Source organism: Rhipicephalus sanguineus, unplaced genomic scaffold (genome assembly GCF_013339695.2).
Source record: "Rhipicephalus sanguineus isolate Rsan-2018 unplaced genomic scaffold, BIME_Rsan_1.4 Seq98, whole genome shotgun sequence".
NCBI lineage: Eukaryota > Metazoa > Arthropoda > Arachnida > Ixodida > Ixodidae > Rhipicephalus > Rhipicephalus sanguineus.
Window position 1 is genome coordinate 22,438 of NW_023616418.1, and position 21,294 is coordinate 43,731.

At 47.8% G+C, this 21,294-nt stretch overlaps 1 protein-coding gene across 1 annotated transcript in view; it reads right to left on the reverse strand.

Moving 5' to 3' along the window:
• Nucleotides 1-660: 660 nt before the first annotated feature.
• The window catches only part of LOC119378784 (ubiquitin-like modifier-activating enzyme 1), a gene marked incomplete at its 5' end in the record, with an annotated part of 34,020 nt that continues 13,386 nt past the window's right edge, over nt 661-21,294 (reverse strand). The window contains 8 exons of the mRNA XM_049411817.1: nt 661-759; nt 2,025-2,108; nt 3,985-4,089; nt 4,824-5,113; nt 7,237-7,417; nt 9,480-9,554; nt 12,422-12,568; nt 14,691-14,742. Of these exons, the coding sequence (XP_049267774.1) occupies nt 661-759; nt 2,025-2,108; nt 3,985-4,089; nt 4,824-5,113; nt 7,237-7,417; nt 9,480-9,554; nt 12,422-12,568; nt 14,691-14,742 (1,033 nt within the window). The remainder of the gene's footprint in view (nt 760-2,024; nt 2,109-3,984; nt 4,090-4,823; nt 5,114-7,236; nt 7,418-9,479; nt 9,555-12,421; nt 12,569-14,690; nt 14,743-21,294) is intronic.

A 21,294-nucleotide genomic window follows, 5' to 3' on the forward strand; every position in this document is an offset into this window, starting at 1 on the left:
TCTTAAGGCCGAGCTCAATCCGGTGGTGTGCGGCGTGACCACCCTTACTGCGCATGCGCATACCCTCTCCACACACCTCCTCTCCACTCACCCTCTCCACTTTCCCTCTCCCCTACCCCTCTCCACTTCCCATCTCCCCTTCCCCTCTCCACTTTCCCTCTCCACTGCCCCTCTCCACTTTCCCTGTCCCCTCTCCCACACCCCTCTCCCCTCCCGCTTTCCACTCTTCCTCTGAAACGCGGGCTAGACATGCCGAAATTCTCTCCTGCGCAACGCCGCGATGAGCTCGAGCGCATGCGCATGCGCGTCCCCTCCCCTTCTCTCTCCTCTCCTACGCTACCCCCCTCTCGCCCGCCTGTCGACCGCGTTCCCCGCTCACCCTGTGAGAATTAACGGCCAGGCTAGATGGAAGATACGACGCGCGTAGCGTCGCTCTTCGCGTTCCACGACGCGAGGTCGGTAGCATGCCCAACGAACGCCAACGGAACGCGATCGTGCTAGTGCTCCGGCTTCGCATCGCCTCATGGTCCCCTTTAGCGGGAGATGGTGTAATTTTTTTTACATCTTACGCTGCGGCTTATGCGTTACGCAGTGTTAAAGCAGTGGTCCCGACATTGAACCACGGCTCAATGTCCGATTAAAGAAACTAAAGCATTGCGCTTACCCGAGGTCCATGCGATTGCGCGAATTGGGCGTGTCGGCGTCGTATAGAGTTCGGGGTCCTTCCATCAGGCTGACGACTTCGACTTGGTGCTCGAGCTGGAGAGAAGGAAAACACGAACATAGAGAAATTAAGGCGAACGTAATGCCTTTCGCGTTGTGAGCAATTCTATACGTGATACCGGCCAAGGTGTGGCATAACGCAACTCTGTACCGTTTTGTTTATGCTCCGGGCTCGCCATTACCCTCTCTGAATGGTTGAAACAGGTCGAAAATTTTCGCCTGCGAGCAATTCGCTTTTCCCTAGAGCAGCGACCCGGAAACCGCAAAAACCCGTGACGTCAAAATGACGAGAACGCGGATAATATTCTAAATTATGACCAACAAACTTGAAAATGCGCGGACTGAACCCCCCGTTAGATACTGCAGTATTTTACAACACTAAGTACTGACTATCGAAGGCACTGCACTCGGCAGTGCACGAAACAGCAAGTCGCCTGGCAGGGACTGCAAACTAACTTTTTTTCTAATCTGTTATCCAAGATATATCCGCATCAATGCCCCATCTTGCGTATTAAATGCTAAGGAGCAGCAGAGCTACTACACGTACTCTGGACATGCGTCAGAGACGTCAGGGAAGAAATAATTACTACCACGTAGTCGAACTTACGGGGGTACACGATTTTCCTGAAGTAGGATGCATTCTACTCTTAAGTCGTTTCCGTTTTCCCTAAGCATAAAATACACGCACAGAGTCGTTGAAGGAACAGAAGATGCCTCTAATTTGAAGACTCACGACCGCTTAAAGAAGACGCCTCTGGCCCTCCAGTGCAAAATCTGTTTTAGCCAAATGAGCTTTCTGTTCACTCACTCCACTCACTCACTCACTCACTCACTCACTCACTCACTCACTCACTCACTCACTCACTCACTCACTCACTCACTCACTCACTCATCCGCTCACTCATCCGCTCGCTCGCTTACTCATCCGCTCACTCACTCACTCACTCACTCACTCACTCACTCACTCACTCACTCACTCATCCGCTCACTCATCCGCTCGCTCGCTTACTCATCCGCTCACTCACTCACTCACTCACTCACTCACTCACTCACTCACTCACTCACTCACTCACTCACTCACTCACTCACTCACTCACTCACTCACTCACTCACTCACTCACCCAAATACCTAGCAGTAATGATTCCAACTGAGACAACTCTGTCGCGTCACCGCGTTTCGTTGATGTCGTCAATTTCGCGTGTGCGCACTACAGCGGTTGCTACAATAGTCCGTCTGTTGTTAAAAAGCCACATAGCACAAAAAATACTCAGAGGTATTGAATAGAACACAGTTTACTCACCCGGAAATGGTCTAGAAGCTCCGCAAGAGTCAACTCCCCCTCGACTTCGATACAGTTCCAGAGCGTGAACTCACGGTTGCGGAACTATTGAGAAAGTAAAAAAAAATGTCGCAGCGCTGAATGCTTGAAAAAGGCCACGTTGGTTTATTTTCAGCAATAACACAGAAAGCGCCATTCACAATGATGAGGTTTATTGGACACATAACGGATAAAATACTGATTGCATCCGCGGTCTCTCATCAATACTTTAGATTCTTGTAGATTGTTGTTCTCAGATTGTTAAAAGAATGATAACCGAAGAAAATACTACGGCCGTGTGTATGAGGCATACGAATCAGCGACGTCACTGGATTTAGAGAGGTTGCTGAATGCTTGGAAACGAGGAGACAGTGTGTGCGCGTGTATATGTGGGTGGGGAGGAGAGGGGGTTCCTTTCTGGCACGGTGATTATTTTGGAGAATAACAAAAGGCTAGCGTAGATATGTGCAGCCGATATGACTGATAGAAACAGGAAACGACTGCCAGGAGAAGGAAGGTGCACCCTGCACCAACTCGAGGACTGCGCATGCGCAGTGCGTTTCCTTTCACCTTCCCCGCTCCCACTCTCCTATCCACTCGTGGGGATAAAAGCGACCGCAAACCCCGACTAAACGTTCCTTTCGTGTTTGACCTGCACGCCTTTGTTCCCTGTGCCGCGACTATGCCACGGAATGTACGCTGAGAAGTATTCGTTACATTTAAGTCTAGAAGTAATATTTCGAAAAGAGTAACGCTTGCGAACACGGACTACAGCAAGGCACACGGACACATAGACGGAAGCGCTTCCGTCTCTGTGTCCGTGTTACTTCCTGTAGTCCGTGTTCACAAGCGTTACCCTTTTCAGAATGCATTTCCAACTCGCCCAAGAAACAGCTCTCTTTAGAAGTAATAAACTGTAAATGAAAGTGGACGCGGAAATATAACTTGTAATAAATGGGAACCGAACCCAGAACTTCTACAACACGCCTAAAGTGTTTTATTGAGTAAGCTTCCGTGGCTTTCACATGCCCTCACCCTGTGCCCCTCGTTTTCTCCTGATTCTACAGATAATAACGAGGTGGCTCGTCTCAATCACAAGACGCGCTTCATTTGTATATGTCAATCGGAAGTACAAATCTCTAATTCAGAATCAACCGCACTATAACAGGGTAACGCGTGCACTACTAAGAGGCTAATAAAATGGTGTGTGGAATCGCCAAGGCTTTTTTTTTTTTTTTGCTAAAATCAGTTTATCGCAGGCGGGAGACTTTTATTAATGTAGCTTATCAAAACGTGTCGTTGGGCTAGTTGGTTTATCATTGTGCAAAGCGATCGATGCTTTTTCCTGTCCTTATTTCTTAATGTATTCGTTGTAATAATACGGATAAAAAACACCGAATCATAAGGAAGGCCATTCGCCCTGTTTCATTTTATACATTCCCATCGCAAAAAACACGCAGGTCCACACTCTGCACCCGAGCGACTGTAACGCAATATGACAATATCGGTATCTGCACCACCTATGTCCTTTAGGTTAGGTTAGGTTAGGTTAGGTTAGGCTTACTTGAATAAGCGTCGACGTCTGGAAGGATTGTCTGCTTGTGTCCTTTTAAAGCACTGTCGCATTGAACACATTATTCAGGCAGAACATGCTGAGGTCATCTGTGCGAGAGCTTCACTGGAGTGAAATTGAGTGAGCACAGTGTCACTGTTATGACAGCGGCGTAACCTACCTTAGCCAAAGCTTGCATTTAGCCATCACTAGTTGACAATATTCAGTCTAACCAATGCTGGTAGAACGCGAGTAATTGTTACAATTCAGGTCTCCGCCCGTCGCCGCTGTCTTTCGCCTTTTACCGTTCACCACTCATTCACAAATTGCGGGGCTGTATATTCTATGATACGCTGTCACAAAAAAAAAAGCAACGAAGTGGAAGCGCACCTTCTTCTTAACAGGTGGAATGGGCTCTGAGAAACCGACGAACGGCAGAGCCAAGTTGACGAAGCTGTTCCTGTAGAGCTCGAGCCTGTCGTGATCTTGAACTAGCTGCGAACGGAAAGCAGGGAGACGATGTCACATTGCGACTGTCGCTTGATTTTCCGATAAGGCAATCGGGGAGTTCGAAATGTTCGTGATACACTTTAAAAACAGACTGTCCACATTAAAAAAAATTAAATCAGAAATACGAAAGAGGCAAACATAATTGGAGAAACACTTAAACGTAACTGTTGTGACGTGGGAAGCATTTCACAGAGTGAAGCAAGGGCATTGTAGTCAATAAACATGTATTGTTACATTTTTATAACAGCAAATACGAAACATTAAGCCGTTAGGGTAGGCTACACATGCTCTCGCAAGTGAAGCAGGGACCAAATTCACGAAACTCTTCATGCACAAGTACTAGCGCTTTCTCATTGGCCGGTGACCTTCGCTAACAGTGCTGTAATCTCTCACTTATGACTCGTCACTCCCAACACAAACAGCGTAATTAAAATAAAGAAAGAGGAAGGTCCCCGTGTATTGCAGCAAGCTATCTTTCCGTACTCGCTGCAAAGCACTGCCGTGAAGCCTCCTCGTACACCAAAATTTACATATTACTCGCACTACGACATTAGCTCCGAATTTTCCTCGTTTTTGTGCATGCGGGTTATAAGCGAGACAATAAGGCATATTTAGGCATCCCGATTGGCTGGGATTTCCTCGTGCGAGCAGTTCTGTAGCGTATACGTCCGTTTCAGCGAAGACGGTGTGACCTCGCAATATAGCGCTGCACTCTTCACCTTGTATAGTTCGAGGCAGGCGAGGCCTGCCACGAGCGACGTGGTGGTGGCGATGGCAGGAATGATCCTGCCCGCGACCAGTTTGCTCGTGAGCCGATCGGCCGGCTGAATGTCGTAGTTGGAAGCGCGCAGGTTCGAGGCGGCCACGATGAAGTCCATGTGGAAGTTGGACTCATCGTCCTTCTCGAACTCGAGCACCGTCAGGGCCAAGCCGTCGAGATCCTTTGGATCCGGAAGCTCCTCCAGTAGCTTGCGCATGCGCTGCTCGTCTGCATAAGTGAATAACCCATCTCGAGTTAGTTGGTTCTCCAGTCGTCGCAAGGTAAATACAGCGCACACCTTCACACCGCCTGTGCCTCGTGTTCCTTGTGGCAGTCTTGGTGAAGTTTGCGCGGAATTTGCCATGTAATGTACAGGTGCCCCAAAAGTAATACCGAGCACGCGAGCTGTGGCCGAACTGGGCAGAACTGCATGCCAGCGCGCTCTATCAGCAGATGCGCCGCAAATAGCGAGAGTGCATCGGCACACCCGGCTGACCCATCCCAACATTCTGATGCTCGCGCTATCGCCGCTACGAGAGAAGCCGTGCTGCTGCCATCACTGCTCGTCAGGGGCGTTTTCAAGGCTTTATGCATTTGTCTGCCCGCGCCGCGAAGAAAACTTCGGAGGCGTACGCTTTCTGCTTCGCTCGGAATGGGCCTGATCATTTTCGCCCCTGACGAGCAGTGATGGTAGCAGGGCGGCTTTGCTCGTACCCGTGATAGCGCGAGCATCAGAATGTTGGGATGGGTCAGCCGGATGTTTCGATGCAGTGTCGCTATCTACAGCGCATCTGCTGATAGAGCACGCCGGCATGCAGTTTTGCCCAGTTCGGCCACAGCTCGCGCGCTCAGTTTTACATTTGGGGCACCTGTGCCCCTCTAAGAAAAAAAGCGAGTATTTGGGGAGCATTTCTGCCACACAACTGTAATCGCCATTTACCTCGCGTACACGATGATAACGGCGTGCGCGTTATCATCGTTACATAGCATTCTTGACAGGAAAATGGCGAGAGCCGCGTTTTCAAGAAAAGAAACGCAAGAAAGCCAGGTGACGATTATAGCTGTGTGCCAGAGGTACTCCCCAAATACTCTTTTTTCTTAGAGTGAAAGTTAAGGCGAGAGGTAGATGGGTGAAGGCGACGATAAATTGTGGCAAGCATAACAGTAAGCCTACAGCCCTCAACGACAACTGAAGACTTCCTGCACGCATGTAGGACAACAAAAATCGGAGAGCAGACAGACACGAGCGCTAACTCTCGACTGAATTGTATGTAGGCATATTGCACGTAGATGGTGTGTGACGTGTTTCCGTGTTCCAAACGGAAAATATAATGCAATAAGTATAGTAACAGGTGAAGAGGATTACAAAAGTTACTGTAATTACACGCTTCTGGGTCGACCCATTTTATCTGAATTTGAAATCCAAATGGGGGATGGGGGTGGACTTACAATCGAAACCTCAACTAGTTTCGGTGGTAAGGTTGACTTATAACCGAAACCGACACAAACGGGACATCAGGCACGCTGCGCATGGTTACGATATTATGTTTACGTGCCGGCTGTACCTGTAACACATACCGTATTTGCTGGTGCATAACCCGCACCTTCTGAAAACTTTCTTGAGAAAACTTTCGCGGAAAGCTTCCTAAAAATGATCCCCGGTGTATGTCCGCGAAGCTAGCTTTTCTATTTGTAAAACACTGCCGTGAAGCCACCTTTGAATACCGGTATTCCAGTTTGTTTTCTTCAGCGACATTGTAAATGAATTTCCTTTAAGAAATGAGGTCTCGCTTTTTCCCTGCGATTTCAGGGGGGGGGGGCGACCTACCTTCGACTCTACTTACAATCCTGTAAATACGGTAGTACATGCAGCAACCACTTACACATCCTCACATCTCGCGGCCATAGCCTTAGGTTTTTTAACCTCCAACGCTGTGATGGATAGTTCAACTCTTTAGCGATGAGCCTGTTGATATTCCACAATGATGCATTTTCTCTCCAGGTGATTCATTTGTGCAGCGTCAGTTATCTCCCTCGTTAGTCGGTTAGCCTGCTTAGCTACCCACGCGCAGTCTTTAAAAAGCTTGTGCGCAAAAAGCCTGTAGAAATCTGAACGCTATCAGCTCACCCTATATCAGCGCCCTTACCCACTTACACCGCGACAATAAATTTCAGGCCAGCGCGTGCATGCTTAGCCAAACAATGAAGTTTCGATCTGTCAAGTGTGAAGTTTCTCTGCCACAATAACCACCAAGTCTCACTTGCGTTTTTTTTTTTTTGTTCTTCTTCTATTGCTCGACCTTTAGTGCACATTGTTTTTTGTGCTCTTGTTACATTATTTAGCTTCGCTGATCTTATTTTTACTAACTTACCGTCAGGCGGCCTGGAGGCGTCATCGTTGGCGACAGCGTCATCGTCTGTCGGCGGAACGTAGACTGGAACCTCGACGTCTTCGAGCATCCGGGCAATCGCTTCGCGGTCCGTGTTTTTCGGGATGCCGAACATGGCAGCCCGCAGGTTGGCCGCGGCGACGATGTAGTCCATGTGCAGCGTCTACAGCGAGATGCGACAGACATCAGGATGAATAAAAAAGTTGGCACTTGAAGGCGAAAGACGGCCGCACATTTGGTAATGCAGTTGAACTATAGCGAGCAAGTATGAGAGGCATGCATTAGTTTGCCTTGTTTTCGGTCGATTGCATTGTTTCAGCTGGTGGTTTGGCTCAATATCAGTTAGGCTTAATTAGCATTATTTGGTCACGTGAAACTTAAGTATCCCAGGTGGGATTGGTTGATTGCATTCAATTTAACATGTTATAATTAGTCGCAGTCTTAATTAGCGTCAATTAGACTTAATTGTGCTTAATTATGCTCGACTCGTTCAGTAGTAATAGGTATCTTCCTGAGCTTGGCTTCAGTAGCCTAATTGGAAATTCGACTTCGATAGTTTGAATTAATTAAGCTTAACTAAACTTTTATATGCTTGCCTTAATTGGGTGATAACACGCACAAGCGTGATTAATACGAGTTAACTACACTTACCTTGGCACAGCTTAATTAGGATTAATTATCATAATTAGGCTGCATGAAACTGAAGTATTTCGGGCGGGATCGATTCGATCTCACTCAGCTTAGTCTTAGTTATGATTTCTCTTAATTAGCACTAAAAGCATAATTTGGATTAGTTAGGCTTAGTTAGGCTCGACTCTGCAAGTAGTAATTAGTATTCTCCGGAGCTTGGCTTCACTAGCCTCATTGGGAATTCTATTGCCCGCTTCCGTATTGCTAACATTGCGCTTTTTCACTTTGTTCCATGAAACCTTTGCTTTGTTCACTCTATTTAAAAAATTACACCATCTCCCGCTAAAGGGGACCATGACGCGATGCGAAGCCGGAGAACTTGCACGATCGCGTTCCGTTGGCGTTCGTTGGGCATGCTACCGACCTCGCGTCGTGGAACGCGAAGAGGGACGCTACGCGCGTTATATCTTCCATCTAGCCTTGCTGTTAATTCTCACAGGGCGAGCGGGGAACGCGGTCGACAGGCGGGCGAGAGGGGGGCAGCGTAGGAGTGGAGAGAGAAGGGGAGGGGACGCGCATGCGCTCGAGCTCGTCGCGGCGTTGCGCAGGAGAGAATTTCGGCATGTCTAGCCCGCGTTTCACAGAAAGAGTGGAAAGGAGGAGGGGAGAGGGGAAGTGGAGAGGTGTGTGGAGAGGGTATGCGCACGCGCAGTAAGGGTGGTCACGCCGCACACCACCACCACCGGATTGAGCTGCGCCTTAAGATACTTCGCATCTAAAACACCACCATGTTATCTAGCTGGCTGATTGCACATTCGTTGCGTTCCATAGCGGTAAATTGCCAAAAGCTAAAGACTACACGTGGCCTCAGCGATCAGCTCCGGCCGCGCGCTGGTGAAGGGCGCTCGGCTGGAGCTAATCTCGGAGAACACGGTATTAAATATTTGAAAGAATATTTAGTGCAAGCAATAAACGCTTGAAAATGAATTTACGCAGTCCGTACCTCTAAAAAATATAACCAGTAAAAGTTTCTTACACCGCCCTTGACGTTACGCCACGTCACACAGTAACCAATTGAACGCGGTGCGTGCCGAGGGCTGGATTTGAGCTCTTCGTACTATCAGTTCCTTCAAAAGGAGATGTCGCCAGAGCTCGGAGAGATTCCGAGTTTCGCCAAACTCGGGCCATCCTGCATAGCACCCCTGCGCCTTACGTGCTGCTGCACTACCTCCGTGATCGGCACGCCTTTGACCAAGCGACGATGTGATGCGATTACGTTCTGATATGATATCATGCAATCATGTAATGACGTCATCACGACGTCACAGATCACAGATTACGTTATCATGAAGTCACCTTTGTACACTCGCATAGAGCCATGTGTGTGACTTTCTTTTTGTTGTACCATTATTCTTTTACCCCAACCCAGCCGACGGCCACATTGAAGGTTTCATGAGGCATCTAAGACTTGCGCCTAAGTTATCATCTTCAGCATGAAAATACGAAACAATCAATGCCGTTGCCGAGATAGCAACGTATAATGCAGATCCGTGTCGCGTGCAAAAGGCGTCTGCACTGCGCGTGCGAATCCTTACGTTGTTAGGGTCGAACTCGATCGGATGGGGGCAGCGCTTCGTTCCAGACCAGAAAGGCATACCCGTAGCGGTGAGCTGTAAATAAAGAAGTTTGAGAACCCTGGTAGAGTCTATCACTTTGTAACGGAGGATTACCCGACGTCATAGGGGCCAACCATGGCGCTAACCCAAGGGCTTCTTTTAAATAAAACGGTGAATTGAGTGAGGCGATCAAAAAGCGGAGGAACAAAGTCCGCCGAAGAACACAAATTGAACGTTTAACTTTTAAGCAATAAGGTTCAATTACAAGCGCTTGTATAGTCGAATTCGGATACAGTGGGGCTCTTCGATTTTCCACTTCTGGCTGCCCGCGGGCTGCCAGAGCCAGCGAGAGCGCGCTCGTTTTTCTCGGGTTGCTCCGACCCCCCCCCCCCCCCCCCCGCGGCGCACTTGCGGTTGGCGTTCGTTTTAGATGCGAAGCATCTCTTGCTCTGGGGTATGTCCCACGGCGTGGGCGTCCGCACTCACACTACGCATGCGCAACTCTTCCCTCTCTCTAACAGCTGCGCGTTACTCTCTCCACTTCTCTCCCAGCACCTGCTTGCGCTTCTCCTGCGTACTCTCCTCCTCTAGTCTCCTCTCCTTCAAGTGGTAGAGCACTGCGCGCGTTCAGTCCAGCGCTTGCTTCGGTTGACTCCTCTGAAATGCGAGCTTGACATGCCGAAATTCTCTCCTGCGCAACGCCGCGATGAGCGCCAGCGCATGCGCGTCCCCTCCCCCTCTCTCTCCTCACCTACGCTGCCCTCCTCTCGCGCGCCTGTCGACCGCGTTCCCCGCTCGCCCTGTGAGAATTAACGGCCAGGCTAGAGCGAAGGCACCTCTTTGCGTTCCACGAGGTCTGTAGCATGCCCGAGGTCGGTAGCATACCCGACGAACACCAACGGAACGCTATCGTGCAAGTGCTCCGGCTTCGCGTCGCCTCATGGTCCCCTTTAGCGGAAGATGGTGTAATTTTTTTCTCTGGTTGGACGGTCCTGGCGACCCGCGGAGAGCCCGAGGGTCGCCAGAAGCTTCCAGGACAATTTACTTGTGGAAGCTCTCTGGAAGGTTTCGGGCTAGCAGACGCCGAAAAGAGACGATACGCGCTCGCCGCCATCTTTGTGAGGAATGGACGGATTGCAGTGCGGGCGCTTGGGGACTACACCATGCGCTTGTCCTTACGCTCGGCGCCGTTCCGCCGAGCGAGATCGCGCGATTACGAGTGGCGGTGAACATTTAGAGCTAATTGTTGCTTTTCTTATGTGTCCCGTGAACAACGCGGCGAACTGTCGCGTTCTAACTGCGTCGTGCACATGTCCCAAAAGTTATGTACACGTTCGTACGCACGCATGGAGACCCCTTTCGAGTTTATCTTTTCCTAGTATTATTCGATTGTGGTGTCGCGTGTGCTTTCTGTGCACTTAGCGAAGACGATTGTGATGGAACTAGCTATTTCGCTCCGCCGTATGTTTGCGTGCGTGAACCCCGTCAGAACCTAATTGTTTCAACTAGCTCTTCGTTGTTGATAACATGCACTGATTGAATAAAAGCGGTCGCGACATTGTTTTTTGTGTGATGCTGGTTGGTCGCGAACGGCGTGCGAGCGTACTTCGATATACGGGCCAGTATATATAAGGTATGGCATTATGTTATGCTACGACGCGTCGATGTGAAAAAACGGAGATGAGTTCAGAAATGTATTCATCCTTCTGTCTTTTTCCACCTCTTAGTATTAATGCCATGCAGTATGTACGCGGTTATCACCTAGTAGCTCAAATAAAAGCTGAGCTACGTGAGATTTTTGGAGTGCCACTTAGGACTGAAAAAGAGGCTCAGGCAACATCTGTCAAAACGAGTCGACACGCGTCACACAGAAGCTTAATTTAGATATAACGCGCACTCGTGGTACCGATACCGCCGCATGTCTCAAGTTATGACAAAACGCAAGCTGGTCAACGCGTGTGTGCGACACAGTACGCGATAGATCCTCGAGCTCTTTTGGGGACACGATCATTTTCTCGAGATTTTCGCGTCGTGTTGTGCAGCGACTGTTACATGTACTAAGCAGACATGAGCTGGTTAAGCCGCTAGCAACGCGGCAACTCACCTTGCATCGTTTTCGTGGCGCCGTGCGCCAGCTTTCTGTTTTCGCGGACGGGGCGAGTTGCGCATGATCTTGCGAACATACGTGATCGTATCCCAAATGCGTATGCCCGAGAATGTCAGTTCAGCTCTTCAGCAAACCTAGCCACATATTTTCAAGCGGGCAATGCAGAAAAAAACAACGCGCACGCGGCGCAAGGTTTCGTTTGCTGCCACGGCGGTAGCGTTTTTTTACGTTTACGCTGGCTGTCCCAGCGTTCGATTTTGCAATCTTCGGGCAGCTTCGGGTTGTCTCGGGCTTCCCACACACGTGACCAAGATGCTGTTTCCTGTCCCGACCGGAACTAGCCGGCTGACCCTCTGGCTAGCACTGGCTGCCAGCGAACTGCCAGAAGTCCGGAAATCGAAGATCTCCAGTAAAAAGATTGCGCTCTTAAGATTGTTAAATACATGAAAGGAATAATACGGGGGATGATCCAAGTGCCGTCTTTGCAAGAGGCAACCATATTGAACTGACCGTTAACAAAGCCATGGAAAGCATAGCTGACGTTATTTGTAGCACTTAAGTGAGGTGTAGTAACCGTGACATAAGAGAAAACCAGTGTCGACCAAGAGAAAAAAAATGAGTTGCCGCAGATGGAAGTCCAGCCCATAATCGCCGCATTGACGCGCAAGGTGCATTACCACTTATTTAACGGCTGCTGAAATTCCGTCCCCTATACCTTCCTTGACTTCATTATCTGCTGGTTTGTATTGTGGTTGTGTCCACTGACTTTGATATTTACGAACTTGGGAATTCACAATAGCCGGATTATGCGCACCTGTTCCTCGGGATGAGATCGCAGTAGCTGTCTGATGGCGGTGTTGTACTGCTCTTGAAAGCGGTGCCTTGCGAAGTCAACGCAATCGTCGAAGACAGCCGGCCGTTCGTCCACGAGAATCTTCTTGAGTTCTTCCAGCAAGACTACCTGCAATGGAGGCGCGGTCGCAGAGTTCCTCACAGTCATGCGTTCTATTGCTGAAAAGCAGGCCACAATTAATTAACTATTGGCCACGGTGGTTGCATTTCGGTGAAAACGCAAAACATAGACGAGACGAAGGAAACCGCGCATGCACGTAGATAGATAGATAGATAGATAGATAGATAGATAGATAGATAGATAGATAGATAGATAGATAGATAGATAGATAGATAGATAGATAGATAGATAGATAGATAGATAGATAGGTCCTCCAACCTCCGACCCCCTCCCCTGCAACGCCACTGGCGCTACGTGCCGGGCCGCGCGAATCGGCTGGAGCTGGCAGGCGTGCGTTTCGAAGTAGTACAACTAATAATAATAATATCTGGGGTGTAACGTCCCAAAACCACGATATGATTATGAGAGACGCCGTATTGGAGGGCTACGGAAATTTGGACCACCTGGGGTTCTTTAGCGTGCACCTAAATCTAAGTACACGGGCCTCAAATATTTTCGCCTCCATCGAAAATGCAGCCGCCGCGGCCGGGATTCGATCCCGCGACCTTCGGGTCAGCAGTCGAGCGCCATAACCACTAGACCACCGTGGCGGGGCGTCTCGAAGGACTGCAGCGCTCCGCTGGCGCCACCGAGTACTACAGACTGAATGACTGCCTACCGGATGCAGTCACCTTGTGCCACGATCGCTCTAGCCTTCAGCGTAAACCTAACCGCCAGCAGCCACGCGCTTCGAGTATCGTGTTCCAATGACCGAGCACTGTACACCAAGGTGTATAGGCTAAGCACTCCAAGTGGTCGATATGATTCTAGAGTCGTTCGCTACGGTGCACCTCATATTTATACGGTGCTTTTGGTATGCAGGACCCTATAAATAAATTTAGTAAAGAACGTATAATGTTTTATTGCTCAGTTAGTCTGCCAATCTATATTTCATTCCTTTTCTATTCATTTTCAACTACCAATGAGCATGTGGGCAGGTCCGGAATTTTGACATTGCCTCGTATGCATGCACTTAGAATGTGTTTACAGGACACATTCCTTTAGAGGTGTAGTAAGCTAGGTCAGCTGGTACGAATTCATCGCAAATGGAGCGCAAAAACTGAGGCGCAAAACACACAGGATGGTAAAGACACGAATAAGTGCGTCTTCGTGTGCTTACCTTCCCAAGTGTTTGAGTCTTCGTTTTAGCGCTGTATTTACGACCCCTTCCTGCGCTGTCGCCTCAAAAGATTCGGCGATACTTTAGTTTTAGTTTATCACATACTGTACTGCACAGTACATCTCGCGCAAAAATACGCAGATAAAATGGGTGCATTGTGAGACAGGACTTTAGCAGACCTCTAAAGATCCGATCACAGTAAAAAAGAAGCGAGAAAAAAAAAAGAATTTACGGTAAATGCAAATATATTCGGGACAATAATGTACAGTGCTTGTAACAGAGGTCACGTTATGTTTAAAAATGTGGCGGTGCTATTTCTTCATCCGCGTTTTCCTGTTCCTGTGCCCCCGTACATAGCCCAAGAAGAAAATATAATGAACAGCCAACAACCAGCCCCTGTCACAGTCATATTCAGCTTTTGTCTACATCGAAGGCTTGAGATCAACCGCACATATCCGTGTCGTACACTTCGCATAATCGACAGCGTATGCTTGAAGCGCATATTGCATTTATCACGTCCGGTTGTACGGCCTGCGATATCACGAAAATTAAATGTGAAGTTTAGTAGATAAAATCAATAATTGGATATAGATTGGCTGAATACAATGCTGCTCTAATGCCAGCGTGTAGCCTTTGCAACCTTTAGCCATCCTTGCATAGTCATCGTCAAGCAATGCTACTATGCATATATTTGCCATTATAATTAGAAAACTTCCTGCACAACATCAGCAATCATTTAGTCCTCTTTGTTTGGCACAAGAAAACATTACTTAGCCCCATCATTTAGCCTATATTACTAAATTATGCCACGCTGACCAATTCTGGTAGTGTGCGAATAAATGTGGTGCATCATTTATGTCAGAAATATCCACCCGTTTACATAATGAGAGGCCCTGGGAATGTTTGTCTTAAAAAAAGCTTACTTTGGCTGTTTTTTTTTTAATTTCCTACCTTTTGGTTGAGTGGCAGCGTCTCCAGCGCCTCGGGCAGAAAATTGGAGTCTCTGGAAATGATCAGCGAGTAAATGGCGTAAGGAAAACACGCCAGATCTTTCGACTCACTCACGCTTAGGCGCTCTCTATTTCTTTCCTATGCGTCTTCGTCCCGAAACACTTAGATATTTGAAGGGGCCCTGCAACACTTTTTGAGCATGGTCAGAAAACGCTGCCGATTGGTAGTCGAGGCTCCCGAGAACACGCGAGCCAAACATTACAGCGCAGGACGCGGCCTGGAATTTATAAATTAATTCTCACAGTCGGCTAGAAATCACTCCCTCCTATCTCTACAAATGGTGCGATAAACCCCAATTACTGCGCCGTATATCCAATGTCCACGGTCGTTGGCTGATTTGAGCATCGTGTGCTGCATAGTTACCGTGGATGCCGCGGCATGCCGCCACGTGCCCACGCACGTGCTCGCGATCACACTCAAAGTAAGCCGCGCGTTTGAAGAAAAAAAAATGAAAGGAAAGTGCTAAAGGTGGTGACGCGCGCTGACGAAGGGATGCATCTCCTTGCCCCCTTTGTCATCCCCCTCCTTGCCTATCTTTCAGCGCGGCTCGCTAGCACGAAAGGTGAGAGAAAGCGCTAAAAGGGAAGCTGAAGCACTTAAAAAATAATTTCTTTGGAGCGTGTAAGGACGGTTGGATCCCCACTGTATTCGAAAAGCGATGTGAGAGTTTTCAAATGTGAACGCAAATAGCACTTTTCGGCAAAAAACAGAGGCTGCTGGTCGCAGGGCTTCTTGAGATGTTGAGCGAGCGCCGTGACGTCCTCTTCGGTACATGTCGCGTTATCTGCAACAGAAGCACTGCTGAAGCGTAGCCTCCTCAATTGTCTCCGAGAACGGCACGTCTTGAGTTAGTCACGAAGGCCACGGTTGAAGATACGAGAGGTTGAAGATACGTATCGCTCGGCTGTTTGTTGTTACTCCAGGTATTTTAATCCAGCTGTAGAACTTTCCGCTTCGCTATATTAATTTGTGCGATCGTCACATGAACAGAGCTCTCGCAGTTCGGATCAGTGAGCGGCGGGATCCTTCCGCCGGAGTGCAGCACGGCGCCGCCAAGGGAACCGAAGATGACGTATAGGTTTCCACACCCACACTTTAGGCACGCTCGCGTGGGCGGAGCAAGATCAGTCTTTTCGTTCGCGTATTATAAAGCTCCTGCTGCAACAACCGCGGAAAGAATTACCACGTCGTCGACAGTAATATCGGTTCATGCTAACCACGAAGTTTTATAGAATTATAAAAGCTCTTCAGCTTCCCCTTAAAAAATTTTGTAAATCCACTCGTAGTTCACGGATTCTAAAAAAAAATTTGCGGCACTCAATTCGTAACGCAATAAGCTCTCTTAATGAAGCGATTGGACGATTACTAGGAAAAGTGTTGCAGGGCCCATTTAAGCCAGTGCAAAAAAAAAGGCGGAAGACCAGGCGCCGAATTCATAAAACTTGTCTTTCGTAAGTGTTCTTTGCCATGAGGGTTGCCAGGTCGAAAAGACAAAAAATAGCCAAGAAATCAGGAAAACTAGCCAAAAAGTAGCCAACTTGAGCTAAGGGTAGCAAAAGTAGCCAAAGGTAGCCACGCGCCTAACTCATGCGACGTTGTTATTCAAGTGACTGAATTCAAGCTGTAAATGTAAATAAGTACAGCAAAAACCATTTAAAATCATAATGTCTGAGATAGAAGCATAAATTGTTGACTTTAGCAATCGTTTTGTGAACGATGACGAAGTTTCCTGCGCTGTTGCAGAAATGACATACTGTTCATGCGTGACTTTTCTTAAAAGGGCTAGAAGTACGAGTGACAATAAAAAATGAGTACTGCATGAGTGTGCTCGAAATCACAGTTGTTGTAATTGAAGCGTAAATTGTAGTCACTACCGCAATCGTTTCTCGGGTGATGACAAATCCGAGCAATTAATATTATCGAGTATAAGCCCGAATCTAATGCTAAGAAACAGCTCAAGCAATTCGTTAGATGTGCGATTTCTAATGTCGATGAATGCAGAGCGTCCTTGATGCGAAACGCTTTCTGTTGTCCTACTGACTTTCAGTTACAGTTTGAAGTCACCTTCAGCAATAGGTGGTCTGCAAAAGGAGGCGCCACGCAAGTTTTCCCCCAGAGTCCCAGCCACTTATCCAAAAGTGTTTTTAAATGCGAAGCATTTCTTAGCGAACTTCTGCGACTTTGAGCGTATCTATCTATCTATCTATCTATCTATCTATCTATCTATCTATCTATCTATCTATCTATCTATCTATCTATCTATCTATCTATCTATCTATCTATCTATCTATCTAGCCGCCTACGACTTTGTGCTCTCCTGGTCGCTTGGTTCATCGAATGTGCACCAAAATTGGTATGGCGTAACATGACTGTATGACGAACATAAATGACAAGTCATAACATGAAAATCATGACACGCATGTCATGTAGAGCATGATTTACATGCTACGCTCATGGTGCGCTGGCGGCCGTTTCGCTAGTTTGATATACACCAAAATGGGTATCTTGCGACGTGCCTGTGTGAAGAACATAAATAACACGAGTTAACATGAAAATCATGACACGCATGTCATGCACAGCATGACTTACGTGCCACGCTCATGGTGCGCTGGCGGCCGTTTCGCTAGCTTGATCTACCCCGAAATTGGTATTGCACGACGTGACTGTGTGACGAACATAAAAACTCGAGTTAACATGAAAATTATGACACGCATGTCATGTACAGCATGACTTGCGTGCCACGCTCATGGAGCGCTGGCGGGCCGTTTCGCTAGCTTGATCTACCACGAAATTGGTATTGCGCGACGTGACTGTGTGACGAACATAAAAACACGAGTTAACATGACAATCATGACACGCATGTCATGGACAGCATGACTTACGTGCCACGCTCATGGGGCGCTGGCGGCGGTTTCGCTAGATTTATATACACCAAAATAGGTATCTTGCGACGTGACTGTGTAACGAACATAATACGAGTTAACATGAAAATAATGACACGCATGTCATGTACAGCATGACTTACATGCCACGCTCATGGGGCGCTGGCGGCGGTTTCGCTAGATTTATATACACCAAAATTGGTATCTTGTGACGTGACTGTGTAACGAACATAAATAACACGAGTTAACATGAAAATCATGACACGCATGTCATGTACAGCATGACTTACGTGCCACGCTCACGGAGAGCTGGCGGCCGTTTCGCTAGCTTGCTCTACCCCGAAATTGGTATTGCGCGACGTGACTGCCTGGCGAACATAAAAACACGAGTTAACATGAAAATCATCACACGCATGTCATGTACAGCATGACTTGCGTGCCACGCTCATGGGGCGCTGGAGGCCGTTTCTCTAGCTTGATCGACCCCGAAGTTGGTATTACGCGACGTTACTGTGTGACGAACATAAATAATAGGAGTTAACATGAAAACCATGACACGCATTTTCCTCAATGACATACAAGACGATGTATGCAGCTCTTTGCTGGCTGCTTCGCATTACATCGATTCCCACAGTGCGTGGGATCTGCCGGCTTTTTTTTAGGGGCGAAGCTCCTTAAGGCGGCACCCGTTCGTCCCTCGTAGTCGTAGTCGTAGTCCGTAACCAGTCTTACGCTTTGACCTCCAAGGTGGTGCCGGTGGGAGATTTTTCCTGTGCGTTGTTGAACAATAAAAAATTCGCAGCGGTAGCTAAAAGCCGACTACTTCTGTCTCTCATTCCCATTAGCAGCCATTCTTTACCTCCAAGGTAGTGCCTGGTGAGATTTCTCCTGTGCGTGATTAATCAATAACAATTTTGTTCAAAACGCTGTTGATTGATGAAATAAACCAACGAAAGACGCCAGATGTTTCTAAAGCAAGAGGAAAAGACGCCAGCTACTTAACGAAAGACGCCAGATGTTTTCTAAAGCAATGGTTTTCTAAACAATGAAAATTCACAGCGTACATGTAAAATTAAAGTGAGCTGCAAGTCGTCATAACTCATCGAACCTTTAGTATAAACGCGCCCTATCTCACGTCGGTGATGATGTACTGGGCAGAATTCACGGAAGATTCACGGTTTACCGATGAACCTCCGCAGCTTCGCCCACTCATCATCATTCACTCCGTGGATATGCTGTGATTTTTTTTTTGTGAAATGCCAGCGCCAAATTCAATTTTGGGAGTTAAAAGCACACCATCGTCACCATGTCTTGACAGCGCATACTCGAACGCCAGCGGCTGCGACGTCCCAAGCAAGGGAAAAATAGATGCGCACAAACTATAGACAAGGACGCAGAAGACACCGACTGCTCCCGGTGTCTTCTGCGTCCTTGTCTACAGTTTGTGCGCATCCATTTTTCTTTTGCAAGTATGAACCAACTCGCCCAGCAGCAAGTTTTACTGGACGTCCCAAGATATTGATAATTTGGTTCGAATAGAGACAACACCGAAACTAGCCAAAAAGTAGCCAAGTAGCCAAGACGTTTTTTCTGCCGGCCACCGGCCTAAAAACGTAGCCAAATTGGCGCAAAGTAGAGAAACCTGGCAACCCATGTAAATTTAAATTGCCACTGGCTGGACGGCTCCGCTAGTCGTGTCCAGCGTCAAGACTGGCAGAAACTATTCTCTCACGAATATTTTTATCGTAAGATGTTTGTGTGAATACGACGCCAGTAAAAGAAGGAAACGCACATCAAGGATGCTCAATTTCTTTAGTGTGCCGTATTAATTTGCTGAAGTGTCGACTTCAGTGCCGACCTAAATTTTTATTCGTCGTGTTTATAGGGCCCGTCACAAAACGCCGCAGGCAGCAGCGGAATCCAAGCCCGACTCGGAGATCAATCAGGCCATGTTTAAAGATTTCAGAAGTATCACATGAAATTGAAAGGCTGATTTTCTTAACGCGCAACTGTACTATAATTACATACAGACGCAGAAGCCAAGCGTAACATATGGGAAGTTAACTAGCTTCGTACAGTAAACGCAAGTAGTAACTGAGTGCTAATGTCAACCATAAATTGGTGCTCACGAACGTGGATCCAATGAGGGTTCAAGACATCAAGATAATCCCCGTTGGAAGGGGTGGGGGGTCACGTCCGGATGTCCTGACTATCCCCCTTCCCCTTCTAATTTCCGAAGCGCCTGCGTGTGGCATGGGACGACGCGACAGGCACATGGCGTCCTTCATCCCAGCAGTTGCTTATTCGCCAGCACGTTGCTGGGAAAAATAAACACCTACAGAGAAGTGGCGGACGAACTTACAAATGGTCCATTTTTATAGGCTCGTTTATTTTATGTCCGTCAGACATATGCCCCTGTTGCTATGTCTACTGTCGAGCAGTACGAGCTATGCGAGCATGCGGAACCGTGTCTGGCGCATTTCTATTTAGACAATACTGTCTATTAGATATGAAGCATCTTATAGCGGAGTTCAATCCGGTGGTGGTGTGCGGCGTGACCACCCTTATTGCGCATGCGCAAGCCCTCTCCACACACCTCCTCTCCCTCTCCACTCCCCTCTCCCCTCCTCCCGCAAGGTATCGACTGTACGCCATAAATCAATTTCTGTGAAGTAGGACAGCACCCTCTACGCTATTATTCGTCTTTCTGCGGATAAGCGAGGTACCCGCTACACATCTGTAAGGTATGTGCACTTTGTTGATGCTGCATGTAGCTGATGACGATGAATTATGGCTGAGCACTTTGCAGTGGGTGGGAAGAATTAAACCACAGACTCGTTGCGCAATTAGCGTTGTGTGATGACTGGTTGTTATTTTACTCTTCTGCCACGCTATATCACATAGGCTAACGTAATTACTGGCCCAACATGACGCCTGTATGGAGTATTTTTGCAAATTAGATTCAAGCACCAGCGTGGCTGTACGTTATAAATACTCGACTGCCACGCAGAGCGTCCGGATTCAAATCCCATTCTATCCTGGGTAGCATTTTTTCATTTTATTTTTTCATGTCTATCGGTTAGTTTTTGATGTCTATCGGTTACGCCACCGACGGCGACGGCGACGGCGACGCCGCTCAACGCAGGAACGGGCGCCTAAGAGCTGCGCTCTAAAACGGCAAGGCAGTACGGTGGATCACAAGGCGAAATACACCGATATTGCTCACATTAAAAGAGAATACATGCTATGGTGCATTCGTATCAGAGAAGTAAGCGATTGTATAGCAGGGGTCTCAAACACGTGGGCTGCATGCGACCCGCTGATCTTTCGTTAGCGGCCCGGCCCACACATAATTCTGTTCGTCCCTTATTTTTTATTACTTTGTGACAGAAGTTTTGTGACATTGTTATATGGTACTAGCATAGTTTTCGCCCCTATTGCGAATAATAACGGTTCGTGCGGATACGCTACGCAGATGTGACTGTTCTGAAGCATTTACCGCTTGTTCTGAAGCATTTGCTCGAGAGTCAGCTCATGCCGTCACCATGTCTTGAAACATAACCATGGAACAAAGGCTCGATAAATCAGAATCAGAGTCCAGTTTGAGTCATTCTGGAGACAGGTATCGATACGTATCTCGAATCCTGACGCAAGTATCCCCT